Below are 27,031 nucleotides of genomic sequence, written 5' to 3'. Positions count from 1 at the left end.
CTCTTCAGCCATGCATTCATCTGCTCTATCCTCCTATTCCTGCACTCACTAGCTTGTAGCACCAGGAGTAATCCAGATATTACTCCTCTTGAGGACCTCGTTTTTGAATTCCTGGCTCACTCTCTGTGGTCTCTCTTCGGACTGTCAACCTTTTCCCTTCCTATGTCGTTGGTTCCAATGTGGATAATGACCTCTTGCTGGCCCCTTTCCCCCGTGAGAATATTTTGCACCCTCTCTGAGACATCTTTGATCCTGGCACCAGGGAAGCAACACACCATTTTGACTTTTCACGACTGGCCACAGAAATGTCTGTCTGTACCTCGGACTGGAAAATCCCTGAACACAATTGATCTCTTGGTCTGGAGGAAGATTTATAGTGGAGTTCTTCAGGAGCTGGTTTTGGGATTCTTACTTATCCTGATATACATTGATATTATGGTCTGCAGGGATAATTTCAATGTTTTTGATGGTGTGGAACTTGGAAGAATTGTAAATGTGAGTAGGATAGTGTAGAACTCCTGATGGGCAGATAAGTGGCAAATGAGAATTAATGTAGAGAAGCGTGAAGTGATACATTTTGGTCAGAAGAATACTGTAAGACAATGGTGCCATTCTAAAGTGGGTGTAAGAGCAGAGGAACCCAGGTATGTATGTATGCAGATTACTGAAGTTAGCAGGACAGGTTTAGAAGGCATTTCATAAAGCATAAAGAGTCCTCAGTTTTATTAATAGGGGCATAGAGTCCAAAAGCAAGTCAGGTGATGTTGAACTTGAGTAAGACACTTGTTAGACTTCAGCCGGAATAATGTGTACAGTTCTTAGCACCACATTTGCTGGAAGGATGTGAACACATTGGATTTATTGCAGAAGCTATTTACAGAAAATAGTTTCAGAGATGAGAAATTTTATTTATGAGGATAAAATGAAGAAGTTGGAACCCTTCTCCTTGGAGAGAAGAAAGCACAGAAGAAATCTGATAAAGGTTTCAAAATCGCAAGGGGCTTGGTAGAATAGATAGAGAGAAGCCTATCAAGAATCAGGAGCCACAGAAGCAAATGCAGGCAAGAAATAAGCATTTGCACACATAGTGTAGTTGTGATATAGAATGTACTGCCTGGAAGCGTGGTGAAGGCAGGCTCAATTGAAGCATTCAAGAGGCTCTGAGATGAGTTTGTGGACAGAAATAATGGAAGGATATGCGGAAAAAGCACGAGATTGGCAGCTGGTAATGATGCTCATCTGAAGAGCTAATACAGACATGATGAACCAAATGGCCTCATTCTGTGCTGTAACACTTCTGTGATTGTGTTCACTGCTTGCACGTGTTTACATTACGTATGATGATTATTCTTGTACCAGAAACTTGAGCAGTGTGCTCAAAACATCGACTTGTCATGTTCATCCGTTATAAAGTTACTTTGAGCTACCACACTAATTTGTAAAAGGTGAACATATTCTGATTTTGCAGAATACATTTTCCTTTTTATTAAAATAGTTATGATTTTTGTTCAACAGCAAACAGTCATCAAGAGCATTAACAGTACCCGGTTTCATGGAAGTGGATACACCAGGTGTTTGTTTACTTATCTTCCTTTGTGAAGTGATATTGTATGGCAACTTTGTTTTACTGCAATTTCAAACCTTGAGAATGTCATGATAAAACTATATAGCCATAAAACGAAGTATACTTTCACAGTACTGTTTTACCTGCCATTTAAAGAAACATCGGAAAAGTCAACATCACAGTTGATAATTTATGTATTAGTATTGGTTTAAATATAGTTCTTTTGTTGAAATTGTACTTCAGTTGTTGTCGATTTGTGTATGGTTATTTTATTGTGCTTACAGATCATCTTTCTTTAACAGCTTGGCTATAATTTATAGTGTATTTTCTGCTTCAAATATTTTGACTCCGTCAATTGTTGCTGTTTTGGGAGCTCGACTTTCAATGGTCATTTCTGGATTAGTGTACAGGTAATAAGCAAGTTCACTTTCTTACATTTTTATTCTCCGTGCATTTTCATAAATTGTTTATCTGTATGCCATTTCTATAAACTCATCAAATATTTAAAAAGTAATAAAAATTGTCATCTTGTAAATAGGAGCAAGAGTAGACCGTACGTTCCTTTTACATGAAATCATTGCTGATTTTCTATTTATTTCCACTTTTTTTGCTAGCTTCATATATCTCTTAATTCCAAGAGACCAAAAGTCTGTATGCCGTGACCTTAAAAATATTCTTTTCACTCTAAAATAGAGAATTCTAAAGATTTGCAACCAATTGAGTAAAGCAATTTATCCTAATTTTAGTCTTAAATGATCAACTCCTAACCTTAGGGATGTCCCTATGTTCTAAATTCCATAGTCGCAGGATATAGTCTTGCAGTGTTAATCCTATTGAGACCCTTCAGAATCTTGAATGCTTCATTGAGATCCAGACTGTAGACCTAGAGTGTAGGCCCAATTTACTTGACCTCTTAACTAAGTATAAATATCTCATTCCAGCAAATTTTCTAGTAACCTCTAGAATTTTCTATACTAGTAACCTCTAGTACAGTCTCCAATGCAACTACATCCTTTCTCAAATAATGAGTTCAAAATTGTACACAGTACTCCAGGTCAAATCTCAGCAAAAGGTTATACAGTTGTAGCAAGACTTCTTTATTTTGGATGTAGGTTTGCTCACTGAGCTGGAAGGTTCGTTTTCAGATGTTTCGTCACCATATTCGGTAACATAGTCAGTGAGCCTCCGGATGAAGCACTGGTTGCATAGTCTGCTTTCTATTTATCTGTTTTAAGTTTCTTTGGGGTAGGATGACAAGCCAAACAGAAACACGCACAAGAATTCCTAGAAGCATGGCATTCCAACCGGAACTCTATCAAGAAATACGTTGATTTAGATCCCATTTACCACCCCACTCCTGAGAAAAATAACTGGAAATACACCACTACAGGAAATGGCATCACCACAGGAAATTACATCACCAACCCAAGGAAGCCTAAACACATAAATAGAAAGCAGGCCATGCCATCAGTGCTTCATCCGGAGACTCACTGGTGATGTTACCGAGTATGGTGACGAAACAACTGAAAACAAACCTTCCAGCTCAGCGAGCAAATCTACATCCAGAACCTCAACCTGAGCTACAGATCTTCTCAAAACTCACTCAGACTTCTTTATTTTTGCAGTAAAACCCGATTTGTCCTCTGATTTCCTAGTTTCTTGTGTATCTGCATTATATCTTGCTCTGCACTTTCAGTTTCTTTTAATGTTCACCTTTAGAATTTTATATATATAAGATATCTTTGAACAAAAACTGCTTGATTTTATATTCCAACCAAATGTCGCCCTGAAATCTTGTGCAGTTGCAGTGAGAATTCTTGATACTCCAGTTGACTAGGAAGGGCGGCACGGTGGCACAGTGGTTAGCACTGCTGCCTCACAGCGCCTGAGACCTGGGTTCAATTCCCGCCTCAGGTGACTGACTGTGTGGAGTTTGCACGTTTTGCCTGTGTCTGCGTGGGTTTCCTTTAGGTGCTCCGGTTTCCTCCCACAGTCCAAAGATGTGCAGGTCAGGTGAATTCGCCATGCTAAATTGCCCATAGTGTTAGGTAAGGGGTAAATGTAGGGGAATGGGTGGGTTGCGCTTCGGCGGGTCGGTGTAGACTTGTTGGGCCGAAGGGCCTGTTTCCACACTGTAATGTAATGTAATCTAATCTAAACACAAGGACTGCAGTCATTGGTATGAAGAACTTCAGTTATGAAGACAGATTAGAGAAGTTATGACTGTTTTCCTTCAAGAAGAAGATGTGGTTGAGAGCAAATCTGATATAGATATAAAATATGGGCATAGTGATATGGCGATAACACTTTTCACCTTTTTTTGCAAAAAACGAATACTAGTGACAATAATTCTTTTATGTATGCATGAAGGATCTGGACAGAGTAAGTGGGGGGAAAAAGTGTTCTCACTCATGAATGGATAGAGAAAGAAAGCACAGATTTCAAGTAATTGGGAAAAGAAAGAAAAACAACACAACAGCTTTATTCACACAGTAACTAGTTAATATCTAGATTGCATTGCCTCAGTTTCTGGTGGCAGGGCATTCAATAAGCCTGTCTCATGGCGGGAAAAAAACTTTCTGAAAAGAAAGACTGTCAAAGATTAAGGGGAGAGGCTGTGACAATGACATTGCTCGTTTGGAGTATTGCAGTAGACATGATCATTGAATTACTTTATCTTATGTGGTATCAAATTTGTGATTCTCTGATGTTGGATGAGTAGAGATGTTTATAAATAAAACACTGTGGCAAGAAATGTTTGTCTTTTAAGTAGGAGGTCCCTGCCATCAATTTTGCTCATCAGCTTGATCAGACAAAGCAGTGAGTTTAGATTAGATTCCCTAAGGTATGGAAACAGGCCCTTTGGCCCAAGAAGTCCACACCGATCCTCCGAAGAGTAACCCACCCAGACCATTCCCCTACGTTTACCCCTGACTAATGCACCTATCACTCTGGGCAATTTAACATGGCCAATTTACCTAACCTGCACATCTTTGGAGTGTGGGAGGAAACCGGAGCACCCAGAGGAAACGCACGCAGACACAGGGAGAATATGCGAACTCCACACGGACAGTCACCCGAGGCTGAGAATCGAATCTGGGTCCCTGGCGCTGTGAGGGACGTTTTCTCTGTTCAATAAAGTGTAGGAATTCTTTTCCTTTTTTATGTGTCTGGTATGTAAAGCTGCATCAATATTCTGTGACATGCACTGTTCAAGTGTTTCTTTTTAGAATCTGAGAGTGAGCAGGAATTTGTTGATAGAATCTTACTGTATAGAAGGAAGCAATTTGGCCCATCATGTGTGTACTGGCTCCCAAAAGAGTGACTCAGTCCCATTCTCCAACTCTATTTCCATAACCCTCTAAATTCACCACTTTTAAATCTGTGGTTTTGGAGGAGTTTACTACCACTTCTTTGTACCTGGAAGAATCTTAACATGGTTAGCAGGTTTCCAATTTGTCATGCTTTAGAATATTGTTGCTGTGAATATGATAGTGTGAATATGATAAAACTGGATCAGTGTGTAATTGTGAAAGAGAAATTGGGAAAAGTGAGAGCTTTTTGAGAATGTAACCAGCAAGATGATTAAAGAGAGTCAATGGATGCAGTATATTGGAATTTGCAGAAGCAACGTGATAAGGATCATGAAGAGACTTTTCCACAGATGAGCTCTAAAGGATTTTTGTTACTCTTTCATGAGATGTGAATGTTTGCCACTTATTGTCTATCACTAATTGCCACTTGAGTGCAAATGATACTGAACTTCCTTCTTGAACCATTGTAGAAATCAGGTGCAGGTGCACCCACAGTACTTGGAAGGAGGGAGTTGCAGGAGTTTGATCCAGTGACAGTGAAGGACTGATGATGTATTTCTATGTGAGATTGGTATGTGGCTTGAAGGAGGATTTATGGATGCTGGTGTTGTCGTTCATCTGCTGCCCTTTGCCTTCTCGGGATAGATATCCTAGGTTTTGGGTCAACACCTGGAATTCTTTGGCTGACCAGCACCATGGGTGTACCTGACTGCACCATACAGACTTTGCAGTTCAAAAAAGTTGCTCACCACCACCTTTTCCAGGCCAGTTATAGATGGATATTAAATGTTGGCCAAGCCATCAGCACCAGACTTCCATAAATATATATTTATAAGGTGTATTGCTGCAGTGCATCTTATATTGGTATAAACTACTATATATCAGTATTAATTGGTGCAGATTCCTTGGTGAACAGAAAGCACAAACATAGCTAAATAGGTCATTTACAGGATGGTAGAGTGTAATTGATGGAGTTTTACAAGGATCAGTGTTTTGATGTCAACTATTTGTAATCTGTATTAATACCTTTGTGACCAAGTGTAACAGAAAGTTTATTCTGATTCAAAACTTGAAGAGGATGTAAGCTGTAAGGCGGGTGCAAAGAGATTGAAAGATAATATGGATTGTTTGAATGGTTGGACTTGAAGGTAGGGAAATGTGTAGTTATCCATCTTGATAGAAATATTGGAAGAGCAGAATTTTTAAAAATGATTTAAGAGACTAGTAGATATTTTGCACAAATCACAAAGCTCTCACACAACAATTTGGTAATGACCAAATAGTCTGCTTATTTGTGATGTTGATTGAAGGATAAATGTTGCCTAGGAGAGGACGCAGGAGAGAAATTGTTGAACAGTTGCATTCACCAGAGGCAACAGTGGCATTCTGGTTGATACCTATAGGCCCATTAAGCTATCATCTATTGTTAGTAAAATGTTGGAATCACTTAATAAGGAAGATATCGCAGAACGTTTGGAAAATCATAATCTAGTCAAGCAGAATCAGCATGGTTTCATGAAAGGGAAATTATGTCTAATTTATTAGAGATTTTGAAGCAGTCTCACAGTGTGAACATGGGAACCAGTACATGTGTTGTATTTGGATATCCAAAAGGCGTTTCAGAAGGTACATCACAAAAGGTTCTGTCATAAGATAAGAGCCCATGGCGTGGGAAGTGTATATCGACGTGGATAGAAAATTGGCTATTGGGCAAGAGGTTCTTTTTCAGGTTGGCAACCAGTGAGGTTCAGCAGAGAGCAGTACTGTGACCACAACTGATTCCAAGGTATATTAGTAGCTTGGACAAAGGAAGCAAATGTACTAGCTAAATTTGCAGACAAAAGTAGGTGAAAAGGCAAGGTGGGAAGGGGATACAAACAGACTCCGGAAAGTAATTGAACAAAGCTTTGGCAAATGGAAGAGGGGTGGAAAAATGTGAAGTTGTTCATTTTCAAAGGGAGAAAAACTCCAGAATTATTTAAATGGAGAACAGCTGCAGAAAGCTGCAGCACAAAGGGGCCTGTGGGTACTTGTGCATGAAACACAAAGCTAGCATTCAGGTGCAGCAAGTAATCAGAAAGGCAAGTGAAATGTTGGGCCTTATTTTAAGGCATTTGGAAACAAGAGCAGGGAAGTGTTATTACAACTGTGCAAGGTGCTAGTGAGACCATATCTGGAGTATTGTGAGCAGTTTTGGCCTCTTAGTTAAGAAAATATATTGTTTCAGTGGAGGCAGTTCAGAAAAGGTTTGCTGGGTTAATGCTGCCTGTTATGGAGGGATTGTTTTATGAGCAAAGCTTCAACAGGTTGAGAAACTACGACTGGATTTCAGAAGAATTAGAACTGATCTAAATGAAGCACATAGCCTATTAAGCCCCTTTAGAATCCTAAATGTTGAGAGATGTTTCCCCACCTGGAAGCGCCTAGGAGTATAGGTCATATGCTCGCAATCAAAGGGGTGTAAGTTTAAGACTCGGAAAAGGAGAAATCTCTTCTCTGAGGGTTGAGTCTTTGAAACACCTTGCCACGAGAGGTGTGGGGGCAGAGTCTTTCTGTCTCCTTAAGGCTGAGATAGAGTCTTCTCCAATATGGTTACAGTAAAAGGGCAAGAAAGTGGATGTGAGGAATGCTCGATTAGTCATAGCCCTATAGATTGGTTGACCAGGCTTGAGAGTGGAGCAACCTACTCCTGTTCCTGTTTCTTGTCACCTTTTTATATTTAGGAGTGTTCAACATTGTATTTTTCATAACACCTTGACAATAATAGAGGGATTGTAATTTTCTAAGTTACAATTGCTTGCATTTAAATTTAATTAAAATTATTTCTTTGTTTTCAGTGTATATTCTGCAGTTTTCATTGAGCCATTCACTTGGTCATTTTACTTAGCTTCAGTCATCATTGGAATAGCAGCTGCAGGTGAGTTTTCTTTCTAATGCAATAAGTAAGATGATTAAAACCGAGGATAACATTTTTTTTTCTCATGATGACCTTCCCTCCATCATAAGGTCAGAATTGAGGGTGACTGATAATTGAGTTTTGTGGGTGGAGTGACATTGCCTTGGACTGAGTTCTGGGATGGAATGGCACTGAGAAAGTGTATCACTGTAGCTTGGTTACTAAATAAGAATACTTTTGCAAATGCACATTTGAGTTTGGGGTGGTTGTTGGCTGTGCTTCATGTGTATGTTCAGAGATATTTGTTTTTGGTTTCCCTGTCTTTGCATACATGGTAGGGAGCAGCATCTGGCTGGTGCACCACTGGGCTTTCAGAATGCTCTTAGCACTTGTAGTCCAAGGGTTCCAACATTTGTAAGTGCTATTATCTCAGGTGAGAAAGAAGATGGGTATATGACTGGTGAGGTGAGTTGTGGAAAAATGCATGAGACGGTTTACTCGTGATTGCTTGGAAATTATGGTTGACACTTGGCCAATTTCTGGTATATAATTAGAATCCCTACAGTGTGGAAACAGGGCCTTCAGCCCAACAAGTCCACACTGATTCCCCCCAAACCCCCATTACTCTACATATACCCCTGATTCATGCATGTAACCTGCACATCCCTGAACACTATGGGTAATTTAGTATGGCCAGTTCACCTAACCTGCACATGTTTGCATTGTGGGAGGAAACCAGAGCACCCGGAGGAAACCCACGCAGATACTGGGAGAATGTGCAAACTCCACACAGATAATTGCCCGAGGCTGAAGTCAAACCTGGGTCCCTGACGTTGAGCGGCAGCAGTGCTAACCACCATGCTGCATTGTAACTGCCTTTTGTAACAAACCAATCTTGTTTTTAATTTGGAAGCATGTCTATGTAACGTCTATTTCAGGAAAGCTATTTTTTCTTTTCTCGCTGCTAATTTGTTCATGATTAATTTTCATTTACCAGTAAAGGTCACTGATATGGTAGTTAATTTACTCCCTAGTTTTGTAGAAAATCTCCCTAGTTTTGTTCAGTTATTTCCTCTGTATTTCCCATAAGTAACTACTTCTCTTTCCAGGCATATTGTGAGATGCCAAAACCCTTTCACTCATTATGTTATGTGGAAAATAGCATTGTAACTTGTAATCAATCCTAGCTTTTTTGCATTTCAGGAGGAAAATTGCATACTCAGACCGTTGTGAGTTCAAGCATCGATTTACATTAGCACTTCGATCATAGTAAGAAGGCAAAAGTACAGGTTGCATTGGAAAGCTCAAGATGCTTTTAAATTAGCCTGAAATTAATGCTTGCATTGCCAGGTTCCAACTCGTTGGCATTGATCTTCAAGCTAAACTTGATTTTTGTGAAAATGGGGCTAAATAAGTCTTCTGGACCTAATGGTCTACATCCCAGCATTTGAAAGGAAGTAGCTACAGAGATAGTGGATGCACTAGGAGTTATCCTTCAAGAATTCTTAGATTCTGAAAAAAAGATTTAAAAAATTGAAAATCAGTCAATGTAACAACTATTATTTAAAAAGTGAGACAAAAAGCTGTTAACAATAGGGTAGTTAGCTTAACATCTGTAAGTGTGAAAATATTGAAATCTATTGGAAAGGATCTAATAGCAAAATATTAAACATAATATAATCAAGGAGAGTACACATATCTTCATAAAGGGAAAATTGTACCTGCATATTTATTCTATTTCTTTCAGGTAGTAGCAAGCAGGATACTTAAAAGGGGACCAGTAGATGTAATTTATTTGGATTTCCAGAAAGTATTTGATGAAGTATCACATACAAGGCAACTTACTAAGTTAAGAGCTCAGAGTGTTGGGAGTAGAATAATAGCAGGGATTGGTGATGTGGATGTCGAAAATGAATGTGCTCTCACCCAAGTTCGCAGATGACATAAAAATAGATAGGAAGGCAGTCGTGAATTTGACAGAAAAAAGTGTCTCCGAAGGGATATAGACTAGTTGAATAAGTGTTCGAACATTTGACAGATGGACTTTGCAGGAAAATACGAGGTTATGCACTTGACGGGAAGAATAGAAGAGTTGAATTATTTTTTTAATGGAGAGAAACTATAGAAGGCTGTAGCACAGAGGGTGTTTGGGGGGCTTCATAGATGAATCACAAAAAGCTAGCATCCATGTTAAGTTAATAGAGAAGCCAAATTGACTGTTGACCCTTAATTTGAAGGGAGTAATGTGTAAAAATCAGGAAGTCTTGCTAAAACTATACAGAGCACTCGTCAGACTGCAGCTCAAATACTGTGAATAGTTTTCCCCCCTTAACTGAGGCGAATCTTTTAAAAGATTCTTAGGGGCATGAAATGGTTAAACCGAAGAGGTGGTTTCTTTTTTTTTTTGGAGAGTCAGAATGCATAGTGTCTGAATCAGGGAATCGCCCATTTCAGACAGATAAGGAAGAATTTCCTTTATCTGAGAATAGTGAATCTGTGGAATATTTTAACAGAAGGCTGTCGAGGCTGTGTTGTTAATTGTATTCAAGACTGAAACTGATTTTCAATCAATAATCAGCTCGAGGGTAATGGGATAAGTAGAAAAGTGGTTTAAAGATTATTAGATCCACTATGATCTCATTGAATTATGGAACAGATTAGAAAGGGTAAATGGCCTAGGCTTTTTGGAGATTGTTTATACAAAAGAGCACAAGTAATCTCTGAAAATTGAAACAACTCATTTTCACTTGAGCTTCAGTCAGAGATCCTAAATATACTTTTAAATACTTGATCCTGAATGTTGGTAACCCACATGGTGGTTGGATATGTCTGGCAGTTATCTTGTCCAAAACCATTCCTTTTCCAATATTGATATTACACACTGACTCTCAACTGACTGCTTTTAATAGCCCCAGCTCTGACCTGCGCTCTGCTAATCACTGGGTGTTAGCAGGTGTTTGCATGCATTTAACAAACAAAAATGCTGCAGGTTAACTTCAGTGCATTTAGATAAAATAATATTCTTTTTATTTTGTGAGGGAAATGTCTGTTTTGGAAATGTCCACTGTAAATTGATTCTACCTTCTATATTGGAGATAACCAAGCAAGAGGCTGGAAGAACACAACAAGCCAGGCAGCATCAGGTGGAGGAGAAGTTGAAGTTTTGGGTGTCTCCCTTCTTTCAGGATTGGGGATTGGTGTAAGGGGAGCTGCAAATAAAGGGGGTGGTGAAGTGGGGATAGGTGAAGACAGGTAGAGAGTATGACCTGTTTGGTCAATGGGAGGAATGAATCCGGTAGGTGGCTGGGAGGGGTGGAAGGGAGGGGACAGGGCTGGGAAGGGAGTCAAGGGATGGGAAGGGACATTAATTGAAATTGGAGAACTCACTGTTGAGTCTTCCGGGCTGTAGGCTGCCCAGACTGAGATGAAGTGTTCCTCCAATTTGTGGTTTGGTTTGTTCTGGCAATGGAGGAGGCCAAGGATGGTCATGTCAGAAAGGGAAGGCGAATTAAAATGGGCGGTGACTGGGCGGTCGGGTTTGCCCCTGCTGGCCCAACTGAGATGCTCAGTGAACCGTTCCCTACGTTTACGTTTGGTCTCCCCAGTGTAGAGAAGACCACACCAGGAGCATCTGATGCAGTAAACTAGTTTGGAAGAGAGGCAGGTGAACCTCTGTCTCCCAGGAAGGATTGTTTGGGGCCATGGATGGTGGTGAGGGGGGTGGTGTGCTGGCAGGATTTGCATCTTTTCTGGTTGCAGGTACCTGGAGGTTCAGAGGGGTTGCTGGGGAGGGTGGCGCATACAAAGGACTGGGGAGGGAACGGTCATTGTAGAAGGCAGAGAGGGTGGGGAGGGAAAGATGTTGTTGGTGTTGAGATCTAGTTGGAGTTGGCAGAAATGTTTAAGAATGATGTGTTGAATATGGAATCTTTTGGGATGGTAGGTGAGGACAAGGGGGACCCTGTCTTTATTGCATTTGGAAAGGGGGGGGTTTGGGCACTAGAACGGGGAATGGAGGTAGCACAGTGGAGGGTTGTCTGGATGATCGAGGGGGAAAAAGTACCTTGTTCAAAATAGATGGACATCTGGGATACTTGGGAGTGGAATGTCTCCTCATCTGGGCAGATAGAACATAGAACATAGAAAAATACAGTGCAGTACAGGCCCTTCGGCCCTCAATGTTGCGTCGACCGAAGCCTACCTAACCTACACTAGCCCAATAACCTCCATATGCTTGTCCAATGCCCGCTTAAATGACCATAAAGAGGGAGAGTCCACCACTGCTACTGGCAGGGCATTCCATGAACTCACAACCTGCTGAGTAAAAAATCTACCCCTAACATCTGTCCTATACCTACCATCCCTTAATTTAAAGCTGTGTCCCCTAGTAACAGCTGACTTCATTAACGGAAAAAGGTTCTCACTGTCAACCCTATCTAGACCCCTAATCATCTTGTACACCTCTATCAAATCTCCCCTAAACCTTCTTTTCTCCAATGAGAACAGCCCCAAGTGCCTCAGCCTTTCCTCATACGATCTTCCTACCATGCCAGGCAACATCCTGGTAAACCTCCTCTGCACTCGTTCCAATGCCTCCATATCCTTCCTATAGTATGGCGACCAAAACTGCACACAATACTCCAGATGAGGCTGCACCAGAGTCTTATACAACTGCAACATGACCTCAGGACTCCGGAACTCAATTCCTCTACCAATAAAGCCCAGTACACCATATGCCTTCTTCACAGCACTATTTACCTGGGTGGCAACTTTCAAAGATCTGTGTACATGGACACCAAGATCCCTCTGCTCATCCACACTACCAAGTAGTCTACCATTAGCCCAGTAATCCATCTTCTTGTTACTCCTACCAAAGTGAATGACTTCACACTTAGCTACATTGAATTCCATTTGCCACCTTACTGCCCAGCTCTGCAACTTATCTATATCCCGCTGTAACCTGCCACATCCTTCTTCGCTGTCCACAACTCCACCGACTTTCGTGTCATCCGCAAAAAGATGCGGCACAGACAGAGGAATTGGGAGAATGGGATGGAGTTTTTGCTGGATACTGGGTAGGAGGAGGTGTAGTCCAGACAGTTGTCAGAGTCTGTGGGTTTACAGTAAATGTCCGTCTGGAGATTGCTGCCAGAAACGGAAATGGAGAGGCCAAGAAAGGGGAGGGAAGTGTCCGAGATGGACCAAGACAATTTGAGGGCGGGGTGGAAGTTGTGGGCAAAAGTCAATGAACTGCTCAAGTTCAGCCTGGGTGCAAGATGCTGTACCAATGCAGTCATCGATGTAATGGCGGAAGAGTTTGGGCACAGTGCCTGTGTAGGTACTGAAGAGGAACTGTTCGACATAGCTGACAAAGAGGCAGGCATAGCTGGGGCCCATCCAGGTGCCCATGGCCACCCCCTGCATTTGGAGGAAATGGGAGGAGTTAAAGGAAAAGCTATTAAGGGTGAGGACTGGTTCGGTGAGACGGAGGTGGTTATTGGTGGAGGGGGACTGGATAGGTCTGTTGGAGAGGAAGAAGCTGAGGGTCTGGAGGACATCCCTGTGGGGTGTGGACATGTTTAAGAACTGCTCATCCATAGTAAGGATAAAGTGCTGGGGGCCAGAGAACTGGAAGTTACAGAAGAGGTGGAGGGCATGGTTGGTGTCACAGAAGTAGGTGGGGAGTGCCTGGACCAAGGGGGGAGAGGATGGAGTCGAAATAGGATGAGATAAGTTCAGTGTTGCAGAAACATGCTGAAATGGTGGGTTGGCCAGGGTAGTTCGGCTTGTGAGTCTTGGGGAGCATGTAGAACCTGGCAGTGCGGGCCTGGGGTCTATGAGTTTGGAGGCAGCGGAGGGGATGTCACCGGAAGCAATGAGGGTATGGACATGCGAGTGATTTTGGCCCGATGGGTCGCAGGTAAAAGAGAGGTAGGACATGGTGTCGGAGAGTTGGCATTCGGCCTCTGCGACACAGAAATCCACTTTCCAGACTACTACCTGCCGCCTTTATCAGCGGGTTTGATAGTGAACCAGGGTGGAGAGAATGGAGCGCTGAACGTTTTGGAGTGGATGAGTGGGGTGGAGAAATTGAGGAGGCTGATGTCACGTCAGCAGGCAGCAATGAAGAAGTCTAGGCCAAGTACAAGTCTGGCAGGGGGTGACCAATTGGAAGAGGAACGTTGGAGAAGGGGTCCTCAGAGGGAGGTTGGGAATTTTCTTCAAAGAAGAAGGTACAGAGGCAGCGGAAGAAGAGCTCCACGTTGTGCCAGGTGCAGAATTTGTTGAGGTGGGATATTGTGGTCTCTTCTCCAAACTGCCACAGCCGCGCCTTCTGTTCTCCAGACAACTAGCAGACTCTATATTGGAGAGGCAACTGAAGTATTTCCAAGGAGTGGTTCATCTAAGCTCCCATAGCTGGCAGACCTGCAATGACCATTTTGGAATATTTGCTTTCCCTGTGTTTGATTTGTTTCAGTCTGTATCCCTGGACCAAATCCTTTCTGAATTATTCATGTGAAACTCTACAGTAAGGCTGGCATTTGTTGGATCACAAATATCTTAATTTGCAGGCTTCTCTTATAACATGGTGTCTTCATCTGACAGTCTAACTTGTGATTAAAAGATGATATTGGGTAGTGTGGATTTTATCCTGTTTTTTTCCCACAAAATGTGTTTGGTTGATGCCATGCAAATGTATATGATGTTTGCTTCTTGTGATTCTCACCTTATTGTCATTGTGGGTTTACCTACAATACATGGAATGCAGTGGTTCAAGAAGGCAGCTCACCACTACCTTCTCAAGGGCAATGAGGGACAGGCAATAAATGTTGGCCAGCCAGTGATGTCCACTGCAATCCAGAGGTCCTGTGTAACAAAATTAGTGCTATGGGGAAGGTTTAACAATATCACAAGCTGCAATCAAAGCAACAAACAATTATATGCCATGCTAGTGAAGTCAGTCAAAGATATCGTTGTAATTTGTAAAGATTTGTGCCATCTTTCACATAGCACCTGGCTGAGAAGATACTGATGGTAACAACACAGGCATTGTAAGTGTGCATGGACAGGATGTTCACCTCCTGTAGCATCAACATTCTAAGGCTTGTTTTATTTTGGGAGGCAGCTGCTGATACTGACGCTGCACCTTTCCATCAAGACGCCCTGCAGACACATCCTTTGTCTCTGTACCAGTCTCCATATCACTTCTGCCATGCGTTATTATTTCTTGTTCTTTTATGTCTGTCCTTCGTCCGATCACAGATAATCCATTTTGTTCTTTGTTTCTCCTCCACACAATACTTTCCTAACCTCTGTTCTAACTTAAAACAAGAGTAGAGCATACTGGAAATACTCTACAGATCAAACTGAAGTTGTGAAAAACAGATTTAACACTCCTTGTCAGTGGCATTTCATCAGAATTGGGAAAATTTAAAAATGTAGTTGATCTGAAGCTGGTGAAAGAAGTGAGTGTGGAAAAAAACACAAAAGGGATGGTCAGAGATGGGATGGAATTCCAGAGGGATTAAATGTCTAAAGAATTGGTAGTTCAGGGCTAAAGGGTACAATAATGAGATAACCAAAGAGACAAAAGAATAGAGCAGGTTGAAACAACAAAATGATTAACAACTGCAGTCCAAAATCAAAAATAAAGAAAAATAATTACATGACTAAAAATACAAAGAAAACCAAAATGAGCACCAGAGATTGAGCTCTGAAACTATAGAACTTGATGACAAGGCTGGCAGACTGAAAAGTCTCTAAGTGAAAAACAAGGTGTTGCTCATCAAGTAATGTAGGGATGAGAGCAATGTAGGGATTTGATATGACAGGTGCCCTGAAGCTCAGGTCTATGCTTGCAAACTGAAAGGAGGTGTTTTATGAAGCAGTCACCAATTTTAGCTTTGTTTACCCAATGAAAGAGGAGTGACTCCAACTTGCATGTTTCAGTTTGACTCTTGTTTTTCCTGCTATTTCTACAGCTGCTTATCACTTATTCACACCTCCTCTTGATACATCTTTTGATTCTCTAACTCTTCCATTCACTTCATTTCGACCCACACAGTCAAATCTTTTGTCAGTTAAATCTCTTCTTTCATCAGGATTATCTCTCTTTTTTTTAACTTGCTGGCCCCTTTCACCTGTTTACAAACTGACCATATTTCTAACTATTTGCAAATCTGCTGGAAAGTAACTAACCTGAAATGCATTCATAGCTCATGCACGAAACACTGTGCACTTTCAAGATATTCTAATTATTGTAACAAATGTCAAGTCACAGAGACATACAGCATGGAAACAGACCCTTTGGTCTAACCCATCCATGCCGACCAGACACCCTAAATAAATCTAGTCCCGTTTGCCGGCATTTGGCCCATGTCCATCTAAACCCATTCATATTCATCTACCCATCCAAATGCCTTCTAAATATTGTAATTCTACCACTTCCTCTGGCATCTCATTCCATACACACGCCACCCTTTACGTAAAAAAAGTTGTCCCTTACGTCCCTTTTAAATCTTTCCCCTCTCACCTTAAACCTATGACCTCTAGTTTTGGACTTAGCGACCCTATCAATGCCCCTCATAATTTTATAAACCTCTATAAAGTCACCCCTCCGCCTCTGATGCTCCAGCCTATTCAGCTCTCCCTATAGCTCAAACCTTCCAACCCTGGCGACATCCTTATAAATTTCATAATATCCTTCCTATAGCAGGGAGACCAGAATTGCATGCAGTATCCAAAAGTGGTCTAACCAATGTCCTGTACAGCTGCAACATGACACCCCAACTCAATGTGCAGACCAATAAAGGCAAGCATACCAAACACGTTTACTAAGCCAGTTTTGAAAAAACATTTTAGTGATCCAAGTTCATGAATTACTAGAATATATGCAAGCTCATTATTCATGATCTGAGGAAGAAAAATGACTATATATTGTTCAAGTAATTAGCAGATTCAGGCTGGCATACATATGGAAAACTTACATTTGGTTGTCAAAACACAGCAATCTGCACAATTTGGCTTGTATTGGAACAGGATTATCTGTGATTGGTTGAAGGACAGAGACAAAAGAACAAGAAATAATAACACATGGCAGAAGTGAGATAACGAGACCGGTACAGATTCAAAAGATGTGTCTGCAGGGATTCTTGATGGATAAGTGTAGAGTCTGTATCAGCAGCTGTTTCCTGAAACAAAAAATGCCTGAGTTTGTGATGCTTTGGTGGGTGATCTTCCTGTCCATGCACAGTTACAATGCCTGAGCTATTAATGTCTGTATCTTCTCAGGCAGTTGCTACGTGAAAAATGACACAAATATTTGCAAATGACAATGATTATATCTTTGACTGACTTCACTGGCATGGCATGTAATCGTTTGCAGGTTAAACCCACCCACCCCCCCCCACCCCAGCACTAATTTTGTTAAACAGAACCTCTGGATTGTAGATGACTGACTTACCTGCATTCTAAAATGGCTGCTAAGTTGAATGGGTGATCTGAAGACTGCCACGTATGGGGCAGATGGTACTTGAAGGGGTGGGTCACTTGGTTGTTTTGAGATTTGCATGTATCCTAAAATATCAGAGGTACATGGTGGTTCAATGGTTAGCACTGCTGCCTCATAGTGCCAGGGACCCAGGTTCGATTCCAGTCTCAGGCAACTCTCTGTGTGGAGTTTGCATATTCTCCCCGTGTCTACGTGGGTTTCCTCCAGGTGCTCTGGTTTCCCCTCTCAATCCAAAAATGTTGAGATTAGGTGAATTGGCCATGCTAAATTGTCCATAGTGCTCAGGGATTTATATGTTGGGTGTATTGGTCAGAGGTTAAAGGTCGGGATTTGGGTCTGGGTGGGTTAGTGGATCAGAGGATCAATGTGGATTTGTTGGGCTGAAGGGCCTGTTTCCACATTGTCGGGATTCTGTGATGATATTTTATTTTGCTTTTGCACATTTCCACCCAAGCCTCTGTTCAAGTTCGTTTAGAATTGAGTAGACTCTGTTTTGGTCAGTCACAACCCAGGATTGCTCATAAGTCGACAGGTATGTTTGACATTTTCAGGGATGCTTTGAAGGCATTATAAAGTGTTTCTGCAGTCATCGTCCTCACCAAATTCTGAGTGGAGCACTTGCTTTGGTATCCTTGTACATAAAACCGCCACCATGAGTTGTGCCCAGAAGAGCTGCTCTTAATTGATTACCACCTCAATATCCCAATGCTTTGGGGAGGATGCTTATGTTGGAGCACTTTGGATGATCTTGCAAAGGCACTGCATGTGGTACTTCTCCAGTACTTTGGGTGCCTTGATGCCGCTTTTCCGAGTCTCCAATAAATACGAGGACACGCTAACTTGCTGCCCAGTACGTTGTGCCAATGTGCAGGGAAGATTTCTGATCCATATCGCGAATTACAGTAAACTAGAAATGCAAAAAAGAAGAAAGCAGATGTCATGATCTGAAAGTATTGAACTCCACGTTAAGTCTGGAAGGCTGTCGAGTGTCTAGTCAAAGCAGTTTGATGGGTTTGGAGCAGTGAGGTCCGAATTGGGAGAGAGTGGAGACTAAATGACAGGTGACTGGAAGCTTGGGACCACACTTTTGAACTGAATGAATGTGCACTACAAAGTGATTGTCCCATTTGTCTTCAATTTCTCCAGTAGTAAGACTCCATCATAAGCAGAGAATTAGGTAAATTAAATTGAAAGTACAAGTGAGTAATTGCTTCATCGTGTCGGGATAATTGTGATCTTGGTCATTAAGACAGAAAAAGGTGAAGCAGCAGGTGTAGTATCTCTCTTCATGCTTGCTTGGGAAGGGAATGTTGTGTGGTCATGGAAATGATTGTTGCAATGATTGAATGTTTCTGATTCTTATTTCAGTGATATGGACTGCACAAGGCAACTGTTTGACGACAAACTCAGATGAAAACACAATTGGAAGAAATAGTGGAATATTTTGGGCGCTGTTGCAGTTTAGGTATTTTGTAAAATTAGATTTACAAACTGTACAACTGTGTTAAGCAAAACCACTTGCATAAACAAAGGTATGTGTTATTCACCCAAGTTGATGAGCCTTGTTTTGTCTCATATAATACAAGTCAGGTAAGAAGCAGCTCAGTATTAATTCACAAAGCCTTTAATGTCGAAAAGTGGGCTGAAGCATTCCTTATGGTGCAATCAAATAAAAGTTGGAGCCAAAATGGAGATTTTGGGAAGGCTTACCAAAGTTTGGTCATTTGTTTTTAAAAGCAAGTCAAATAGAAGGTGGGGAAGAAGTAAGGCAGTGAAAATTAAGAAAGAATTCCAAAGTGTAGGGACCAATTGACTGAGGACATGGTCATGAACAGTTAGCCATAGGGAGAAGGTTTGGGGAGATGCGTAAAAAGCCAGAATTGGAGGAAATGAGATGTCAGGGAAATGTGAAGATTCAAAGAGGTTGTACAGATAAGGAAGTACATCCCCAGAAGGATTTAAATAAAACAATGTGAATTTTAAATTTTTTGCTTCTTGACACTGGGAGCTGATTTTGTTCAGCAAAATGGGACTTCTTACGAGATACACAATGCAAAGTTCTGAAGTTGACTGAGCCTTGAGGATAGGAGGCCCACTAGAAGGGCATTGATTCCTCTGGGTTGAAAATTACAAAGGTACAAATAAGATGGGTTGAGAGAGGGACAGAAGTGGTTATGCTATTGAGAAGTACGACATAGTGTATTTTAATTCAAATTGACCTATGTTTCACGTGTTGTCAATTTTTAATTATTTGATGGAGTCCAAAACTTGTATTGATTCTCTGGACAAGCTATGGCACAGCCAGCTCTATACCTTTCATTATAATTGAAGTATGTCAGGAAAGATGCTGCCTGCCCTCAGCATGACAGAAGGGCAAAAGTATCCTCCAGGTGTCGTGTTATCTGGCAACCTTTGTTTTGTTGTTTTTGTACTCTTTGCCATTTGAATCGAGTTGTGGAAGGCAATTACTGAATTTGCATCTATACCCACAGGTTAGAATTTTAAAATAATATAGGCTCTGACTCAAGAAAATTACATGAATATTATTTGAACTTGCGTGTGTTCCAATCACCTTTAGTTTCAATTAACTGTTTTATTTTGGGTATTATAGTAATCATAACATCAATTACATTAATGATCAGTGTGAAGTCTAATAATTTTTTTTCCCTTTAGTCTTTTGTTTGGAAATCTGTACATATACCTTGCCTGGAAGGGAGAAACACACATCTCAGGTCAGTTTCATTTCTCCAAAATGTGTAGTGGAACTCACCTAGTGTAAGTAGGAACTCAGTCACAAAGATATTTTATTTCAGAGTATTTGTGCTCACTAACCAACAGATTTAGAGTTTTGCCTATTTTGGTACTTTGAATCCTTTTCATTGCTTATGAATTTTAAAAATTTCTTCCTTGATTACGAGGAAAAAGGGAGACTTAATTGTCAAAAATGCTATATCATCCATAACATTTCTCAATAGATATTACAGGAATATTGTTAGGAACGAATGAAAGACACATTCTTAGGTTTTGGAAGAGAATTGAATAATTGTCAGAAGCAGAAAAATGTATCAGGGATACGGGGGAAAGGCTGGGGAAAAGGGACAAATGGAATTAATCTTGCAGAAACCTATCACAGGCATGACATGCTGAATGTCTTCTCCTGTACTGTAACCATTTTTGATTTTATTCTTCTCTTCATCTATCATACTGACCCTGAATTTTATAGTCACATTGAACACATCTCGTCACACTGTTGAGCCTCTATATTTTGAGTACTCAACATTCTTCCTGGTTTTTCAAATGACATACTTTTACCAGTAGGTACCATTAGCTGCTTCAGTGTTGACCTTGATTAATACCTCAGGATTATCATCCCCACTCTTATATGCAGAACAGGGTCTTTGTACATTCGTACAGGTGCATAGAATACAACCAGAATGTTTAAACTGTTTGGAGATGTTTTAAGAAAAGCAGACCTATAAATTGACACTATGTAGTGGTACTACATACACAGAAATTACATGAACTGGGTGATCTGAATGGCCCGTCCTGTGCATAATGACTAAATAGTTTACTTCAAATCTGTTAAATTGATAACTGGTAACCTTTGGTTTGCAAGTGTCTTCCAAAGGTTTGTCGTACTGTTTGCTTGGTAAGTATTAACTTCTGTAACAGCATTTTATGTTAAAATGCATGATTGTTTACAACTGCTTGAATTTTTGTATTCTATTTTGTAATATTATGCAAGTCAATAATAATTTTTCCTACATAATTACTTAGTCCACTCTTTCACAATTCCATTCCACCTTCAAGGTAGTCTTAACTTTGTTCTTCCCTTCTTTTCTTGCATGCACATACCCTAGAGTCTAGGTAGACAGGACAGTGAAGAAGGCGTTTGGTATGCTTTCCTTTATTGGTTGGCAGGTCATGTTGTGGCTGTACAGGACATTGGTTAGGCCACTTTTGGAATATTGCATGCAATTTTGGTCTCCTACCTATTGGAAGGATGTTGTGAAACTTGGAAGCGTTCAGAAAAGATTTACAAGGATGTTGCAGATTTGGAAGATTTGAGCTATAGGAAGAGGTTGAGTAGGCCAGGTCTGTTCTCCCTAGAGCGCCGGAGGCTGAGGGGTGACCTTCTCGAGGTTTATAAAGTCATGAGGGGCATGGATGGGGTAAGTAGATTAGATCTTTTCCCTGGGTTGGGGGAGTCCAGAGATAGAGGGCATAGGTTTAGGGTGAGAGGGGAAAGATATGAAAGAGACCTGAGGGGCAACTGTTTCATGCAGAGGGTGGTATGTGTATGGAATGAGCTGCCAGAGGACGTGGTGGAGGCTAGTACAGTTTAAAAGGCATCTGGATGGGTATATGATTAGAAATGGTTTGGAGGGATAAGGGCCAGGTGCTGTCAGGTGGGACGAGATTGGGTTGGGATATCTGATTGGCATGGACAAGTTAGAGCAAAGGGTCTGTTTCCCTGCTGTACTTGTCTATGATTCTATGACTCTATATTTTCCTTTGTGTTACTCCTCTAACATTCATGAAATATTTTTCCACCCATGTCTTTTTATGGAGGCACTGTATTCCATCTCCACCCACTTCTCCCTGCTTTTTTTGAGGTATATTGTTGTTCATTAGCGTACTTTTTCCCCTCTTCCTCTGGGATTTAGCAGCTTAATAATTTAGTACTAATTTTTGTTTTTTGCCTCATTAGATCATAATCGTAGGACTGTTTATATTGCATTAACTGTAATTAGTGGAGTGGGAAGTATCCTTTTTCTCCTTATAAGGCAACCAGTTTCTGAGGTTTCATCTACAGAACAGAACAAACCTGATGATGAGTCTGATACTGTACTTGGGTAAGCGTTTTCTAATTTATTTTTTAAAAAGTTTGAAGCTACATAGAGCTATTTCACTAATTTGCTATGTTGGGAAATTTATAAGCTTGATTTTTCATTAATTCTATCTGCATATATACTGGAGAAATTCTGCACCGATTTATTCAACTTTTAAAGGAGTAAGTTAGGAATGTGCAGGTTGATGTGTCTTTATAGGCTTCTAGTACATACTATGTAATGTTATAAGCCATCTAATATGTGTATAGAGTCATACAGCACAGAAACAGACCATCGGTCCAACTAGTCCATGCTGACCAGATATGCTAATCTAATCTAGTCTTATTTGCCAGCCCTTGGCCCAAATTCCTCTAAACCCTTCCTATTCATATACCCATCCAAATGCCTGTTAAATGGTGTGATTGTACCAGCCTCCACCACTTTGTCTGGCAGCTCATTCCATACATGCACCACCCACTGTGTGAAAAAGATGCCCCTGAGATCCCTTTTGTATCTTGCCCCTCTCACCCAAAACCTATGCTCTGTAGTTTTGGATTCTCCACCCCCCGCCCCCCCCCCCCTCCCCCAGGGAAAGACTTTGTCTATTTATCCTATCCGTGCCTCTCATGATTTTATAAAGGTCATCCCTCAGCCGGGTGGCACGGTGGCTCAGTGCTGTCTTGCAGCGCCAGGGACCCGGATTCGACTCCAGCTGGGCAACTATCTGCATGGAGTTTGCACTTTCTCCCTGCGTCTGTGTGGGTTTCCTCCGGGTGCTTCGGTTTCCTCCCACAGTCCAAAGATGTGCAGGTCTGGTGAATTGGCCATGCTAAATTGCCCATAGTGATAGGTGCATTACCAGGGAGTAGGGGAAGGGGTCTGAATGGGCTACTCTTCGGAGGGTCGATGTGGACTCGTTGGGCCAAAGGGCCTGTTTCCGCACAGTAAGGAATCTAATCTAATCTAAAATACATGACCACACTGTAAACAGTACTCCTTTAAAATAGGCCTGCACCGTAAATTCACTGAAGCAAAAGTAGTTGGGCAACATAGCTAACGATGCCTTTAGCATGTGTTCACTGAAAGTGAAGAGTTTGTCTTTGTGCAGGATTTCAATTTTGGTGTGCTATTATCTCACATCGAATGGGAAGAGGATTTTAGAGTTGTAGAGTCATAGAGATGTACAGCATGGAAACAGACCCTTCGGTCCAACTCGTCCATGCCGACCAGATATCCCAACCCAATTTAGTCCCACCTCACAGCACCTAGCCCATATCCCTTCAAACCCTTGCATACCCTTCCTATTCATATACCCATTCAGATGCATTTTAAATGTTGCAATTGTACTAGCCTCTACCACTTCCTCTGGCAGCCCATTCCACACACCAACTACCCTCTCCGTGAATAAGTTGCGCCTTAGGTGTCTCTAATATCTTTCCCCTCTCACCCTAAAACTATGCCCTCTAGTTCTATTTACCCCATCCATGCCCCTCATGATTTTATAAACCTCTATAAGGTTTCCCTTCAGCCTCTGTTGCTCCAGGGAAAACAGCCCTAGCCTATTCAAACTCTCCCTATAGCTCAAATCCTCCAACCCTAGCAACATCCTTGGAAATCTTTTCTGAACCCTTTCAAGTTTCACAACATCCTTCCGACAGGAAGGAGACCAGAGTTGCACACAACATTTCAACAGTGGCCTAACCAATGTCCTATATGGCCTCAACATGACCTCCCAACTCCTGTACTCAGTACTCTAACCAATAAAGGAAAGCATACCAAACGCCGCCTTCACTATCCTATCTACCTGCGACTACTTTCAAGGAGCTAGAACCTTGAGCAACACTGTCCAGGACCTTACAATTAAGTGTGTATAAGTGCTGTTAAGGTTTACTTTTCCAAAATGTAGCACTTCGCATTTATCGTAATTAAACTCCATCTGCCACTCCTCAGCCCATTGGCTCGTCTGATCAAGATCCCATAGTAATCCGAGATGACCTTCTTTGCTGTCCACTACACCTCCAATTTTGGTATCATTTGCAAACTTACTAACTATACCTATTAAGCTCACATCCAAATCGTTTATATAAATGACGAAAAGTAGTGGACCCAGCATCAATCCTTGTGGCATTCCACTGGACACAGACCTCCAATCTGAAAAACAACCCTCTACCACCATCCTCTGTCTTCAACCTTTGAGCTAGTTCTCCCTGTATTCCATGAGATCTATCTTGCTAACCAGTCTCCCATGGGGAACCTTGTCGAATGCCTTCCTGAAGTCCATATAGATTTTGCTGAATTCGTACTCTTAATCCCAGCTATCTCGCAATCCACTCGTTTCTACTGCAGACTGAGAATTCTTGTTTACAGGATTAGCTGATCTAGTGCATACATTCTGCAGGATTCCAAATGAATTGTCCAATTTTCATATGTAAAATGAATGTCTGGCAGCACTGCAAGGCCTCCAGGCCAACAAGAACATGTGTATCAGTAATTCCAATAAAGGCACTGAAAAAGTCATCCTTTGCTTGATGGACTTGTGTGAGAGCAATGAGCTGCCAGCTGATCTGTATGACAGGACTTGTCCTCACACCTCACTGCATCCATGTGTGCATGGGATACCCAAGGCATACGCATAAGGTGTCCCTTTGCTCTCAATCTTACCTGTGACTGGATCTGCACAATATAATCAGGCCAAATATTTGAGTCAATTGTTACAACATGTTTTGAACAAGTTTTCCAAATACACAGTGAAGGATTCCTTATATTTTCAAACACCATAGGGACTGATATTGATGACAATGTAATGTCAATTTGCTTATTAGACGTTGTTAGCCTTTTCATCAATGTAGCTCTCAAGCAAACCTTTGACCTTTGCTCTGAAGCACCACAGCATGGTGATCAAGACCACCACCATTGTACGAATTCAATGAACTTAGGAATTCAGCAGCACACGTGGTTGAGTTCACTTTTAATGATACCACATATGGATGGTATTTCCATGGGCCCCACTTGGTCGGACTTTTGCAAACTGCTTTGTTAGGTTCCTTGAGAAAGGTGCATTCAATGGAATGACACCTTTCATTCTACTGCATCTTGTATATCTCCAATATGTTGATAAAACATTTAGAGCGTTAAAAACATAAGACGTAGGAGCAGAAGTAGGCAATTCAGCCCCTCGAACCTGCTCTAACATTTGATATGATCATGCCTGATCTGAATTTGCTATATACCTTTCCAAAGTTCCAGGTGAGTAAGAAAAGTATTGATGTGTGTAGAGCTGGAATACCAGGCCAGAATGATGTTACAGCAATTCCAGCATTCCTGCAGCATCAACTATCTTACTATCACTGATCCATTATTGCTGCTCAGTCTCTCTGATCTTGTTTTATCTGAATCGTTTTTTGACTTTGTAACGCTTCAGTATAATTGGATACTATATACATTACAAAAGGAGTTTAATTCCTTCACAAAAAATGCATTTTGTTTGGCTTCAGCATATTCAACAACACTAATTTATTGATTGAAATACTTTTCTTCTTGGATAGAGGTGAATTAATCTCTACTTTTAGCTTTTTTCTTCATTCACCAACATTTCCACTGTATGATATAATGTTGGGCTAGTTTTAATGTGTGTCAAAAACAGACGAAAAGAAATTTAATGTTTTCCACTTGTTATGATCATGTCCATAAATGCACTGACCAAATAAGGATAACTTATTGTAACCATGGGCTTTACACAAGCGCCTTGTTTCAGTTGAACTGATCCATTTGGAACTACCTACTAATCTGAATATTAAACATTAGGGGAGTGACTAATTCTATTTGCATCAAAAACAGATTTCTGTGATGAATTAACAAATTATTTTGCTTTATTGACAGACCTCAAGAGCAACGATCACAAGCAATTGATGCAATTCGTAAGCATGCTTTTAATTGCAAAGATTTAAGCAAGGAAGGGTTGGTTACAAGTACTGGCAAAGAGTTAAATTCAAAAACATGCAAAAACCTCAAATGATCTACTGTAACTTCTGTCTGTTACAAGGATGCTTTTCAAAGGGTGTCGAAGAGTCTACTAATTCTGCCACCCAAAATTCTGGCTTTAACAGTGAGTCCACAGGTCTCCAAGCAGTGGGGAATAATTCAGAAGAAGGGTCACTGGACCCGAAACATTAACTTTCCTTTCTTTCGACAATTGCGACCTGACCTGTTCAGTTACTCCAGTAAGTCTGTTTTCTACAGTTGCTTCCTTGCCTAGATGGTATCCTTGTGCTCACAGGGTTTGTACAATTGTATTTCACTGCTTTAAAAATGAATTGCAACTTCCAGGGAGTCATTTTTCCTGTTTGGACTTTATTTTTATCAGTATTTCTCTTCCATCAACCTTCAGTGCTGTATGGTAACGGCTTATGCAGCTATACTGAAGAGGAACAGACGAGCCAAAGGAGTAACGTCAACAGTAACAGGACCAGCCAAAGGAATTGTCAATAGTGTTAGCTGCCTTCTCCACAGGCAAGTGCTTCTCTGCCTGACAAAAGGGTTAAATGTAACTCTTAACTTCAAAGAGTCATTTGCAAAGTTTATAAGGCAGTCTTCTTGATAGGAGTGTGGTGCTGGAACAGCACAGCAAGTCAGGCAGCATCTGAGGAGCAGAAGAATCAATGTTTCAGGCATAAGCCCTTCATCAGGCTTATGCCTGAAATGTAGATCCACCTGCTCCTTGGATGCTACCTGACCTGCTGCGCTGTTCCAGCACCACAGTCTTGACTCTGATCTTCAGCATTTGCAGTCTTCACTTTCTTCTGGTCTTCTTGATGTGGCGGTCTAACAATATCTGAAAAGACTCTAACTTTCCTGATGAAGGATCCTGCCTGAAATGTCGATTCTCCTGTTCTAATACTGCTTGACCTGCTGTTC

At 41.2% G+C, this 27,031-nt stretch overlaps 1 protein-coding gene across 1 annotated transcript in view; it reads left to right on the top strand.

The window, feature by feature from the left end:
* LOC140463962 (UNC93-like protein MFSD11) overlaps nucleotides 1–27,031 on the top strand; it is a 65,327-nt gene that overhangs the window by 10,685 nt on the left and 27,611 nt on the right. Inside the window, exons 2-8 of the mRNA XM_072558473.1 lie at nucleotides 1,516–1,571; nucleotides 1,867–1,974; nucleotides 7,716–7,795; nucleotides 18,654–18,750; nucleotides 19,959–20,017; nucleotides 21,997–22,141; nucleotides 25,997–26,034. Coding sequence (XP_072414574.1) covers nucleotides 1,516–1,571; nucleotides 1,867–1,974; nucleotides 7,716–7,795; nucleotides 18,654–18,750; nucleotides 19,959–20,017; nucleotides 21,997–22,141; nucleotides 25,997–26,034 — 583 coding nt within the window. The remainder of the gene's footprint in view (nucleotides 1–1,515; nucleotides 1,572–1,866; nucleotides 1,975–7,715; nucleotides 7,796–18,653; nucleotides 18,751–19,958; nucleotides 20,018–21,996; nucleotides 22,142–25,996; nucleotides 26,035–27,031) is intronic.

Source organism: Chiloscyllium punctatum, chromosome 39, assembly GCF_047496795.1.
Source record: "Chiloscyllium punctatum isolate Juve2018m chromosome 39, sChiPun1.3, whole genome shotgun sequence".
In the NCBI taxonomy this organism is placed as follows: domain Eukaryota; kingdom Metazoa; phylum Chordata; class Chondrichthyes; order Orectolobiformes; family Hemiscylliidae; genus Chiloscyllium; species Chiloscyllium punctatum.
The sequence above is the reverse complement of the archived record's forward strand: the minus strand, read 5'-3'. Positions and strand labels throughout refer to the sequence as shown.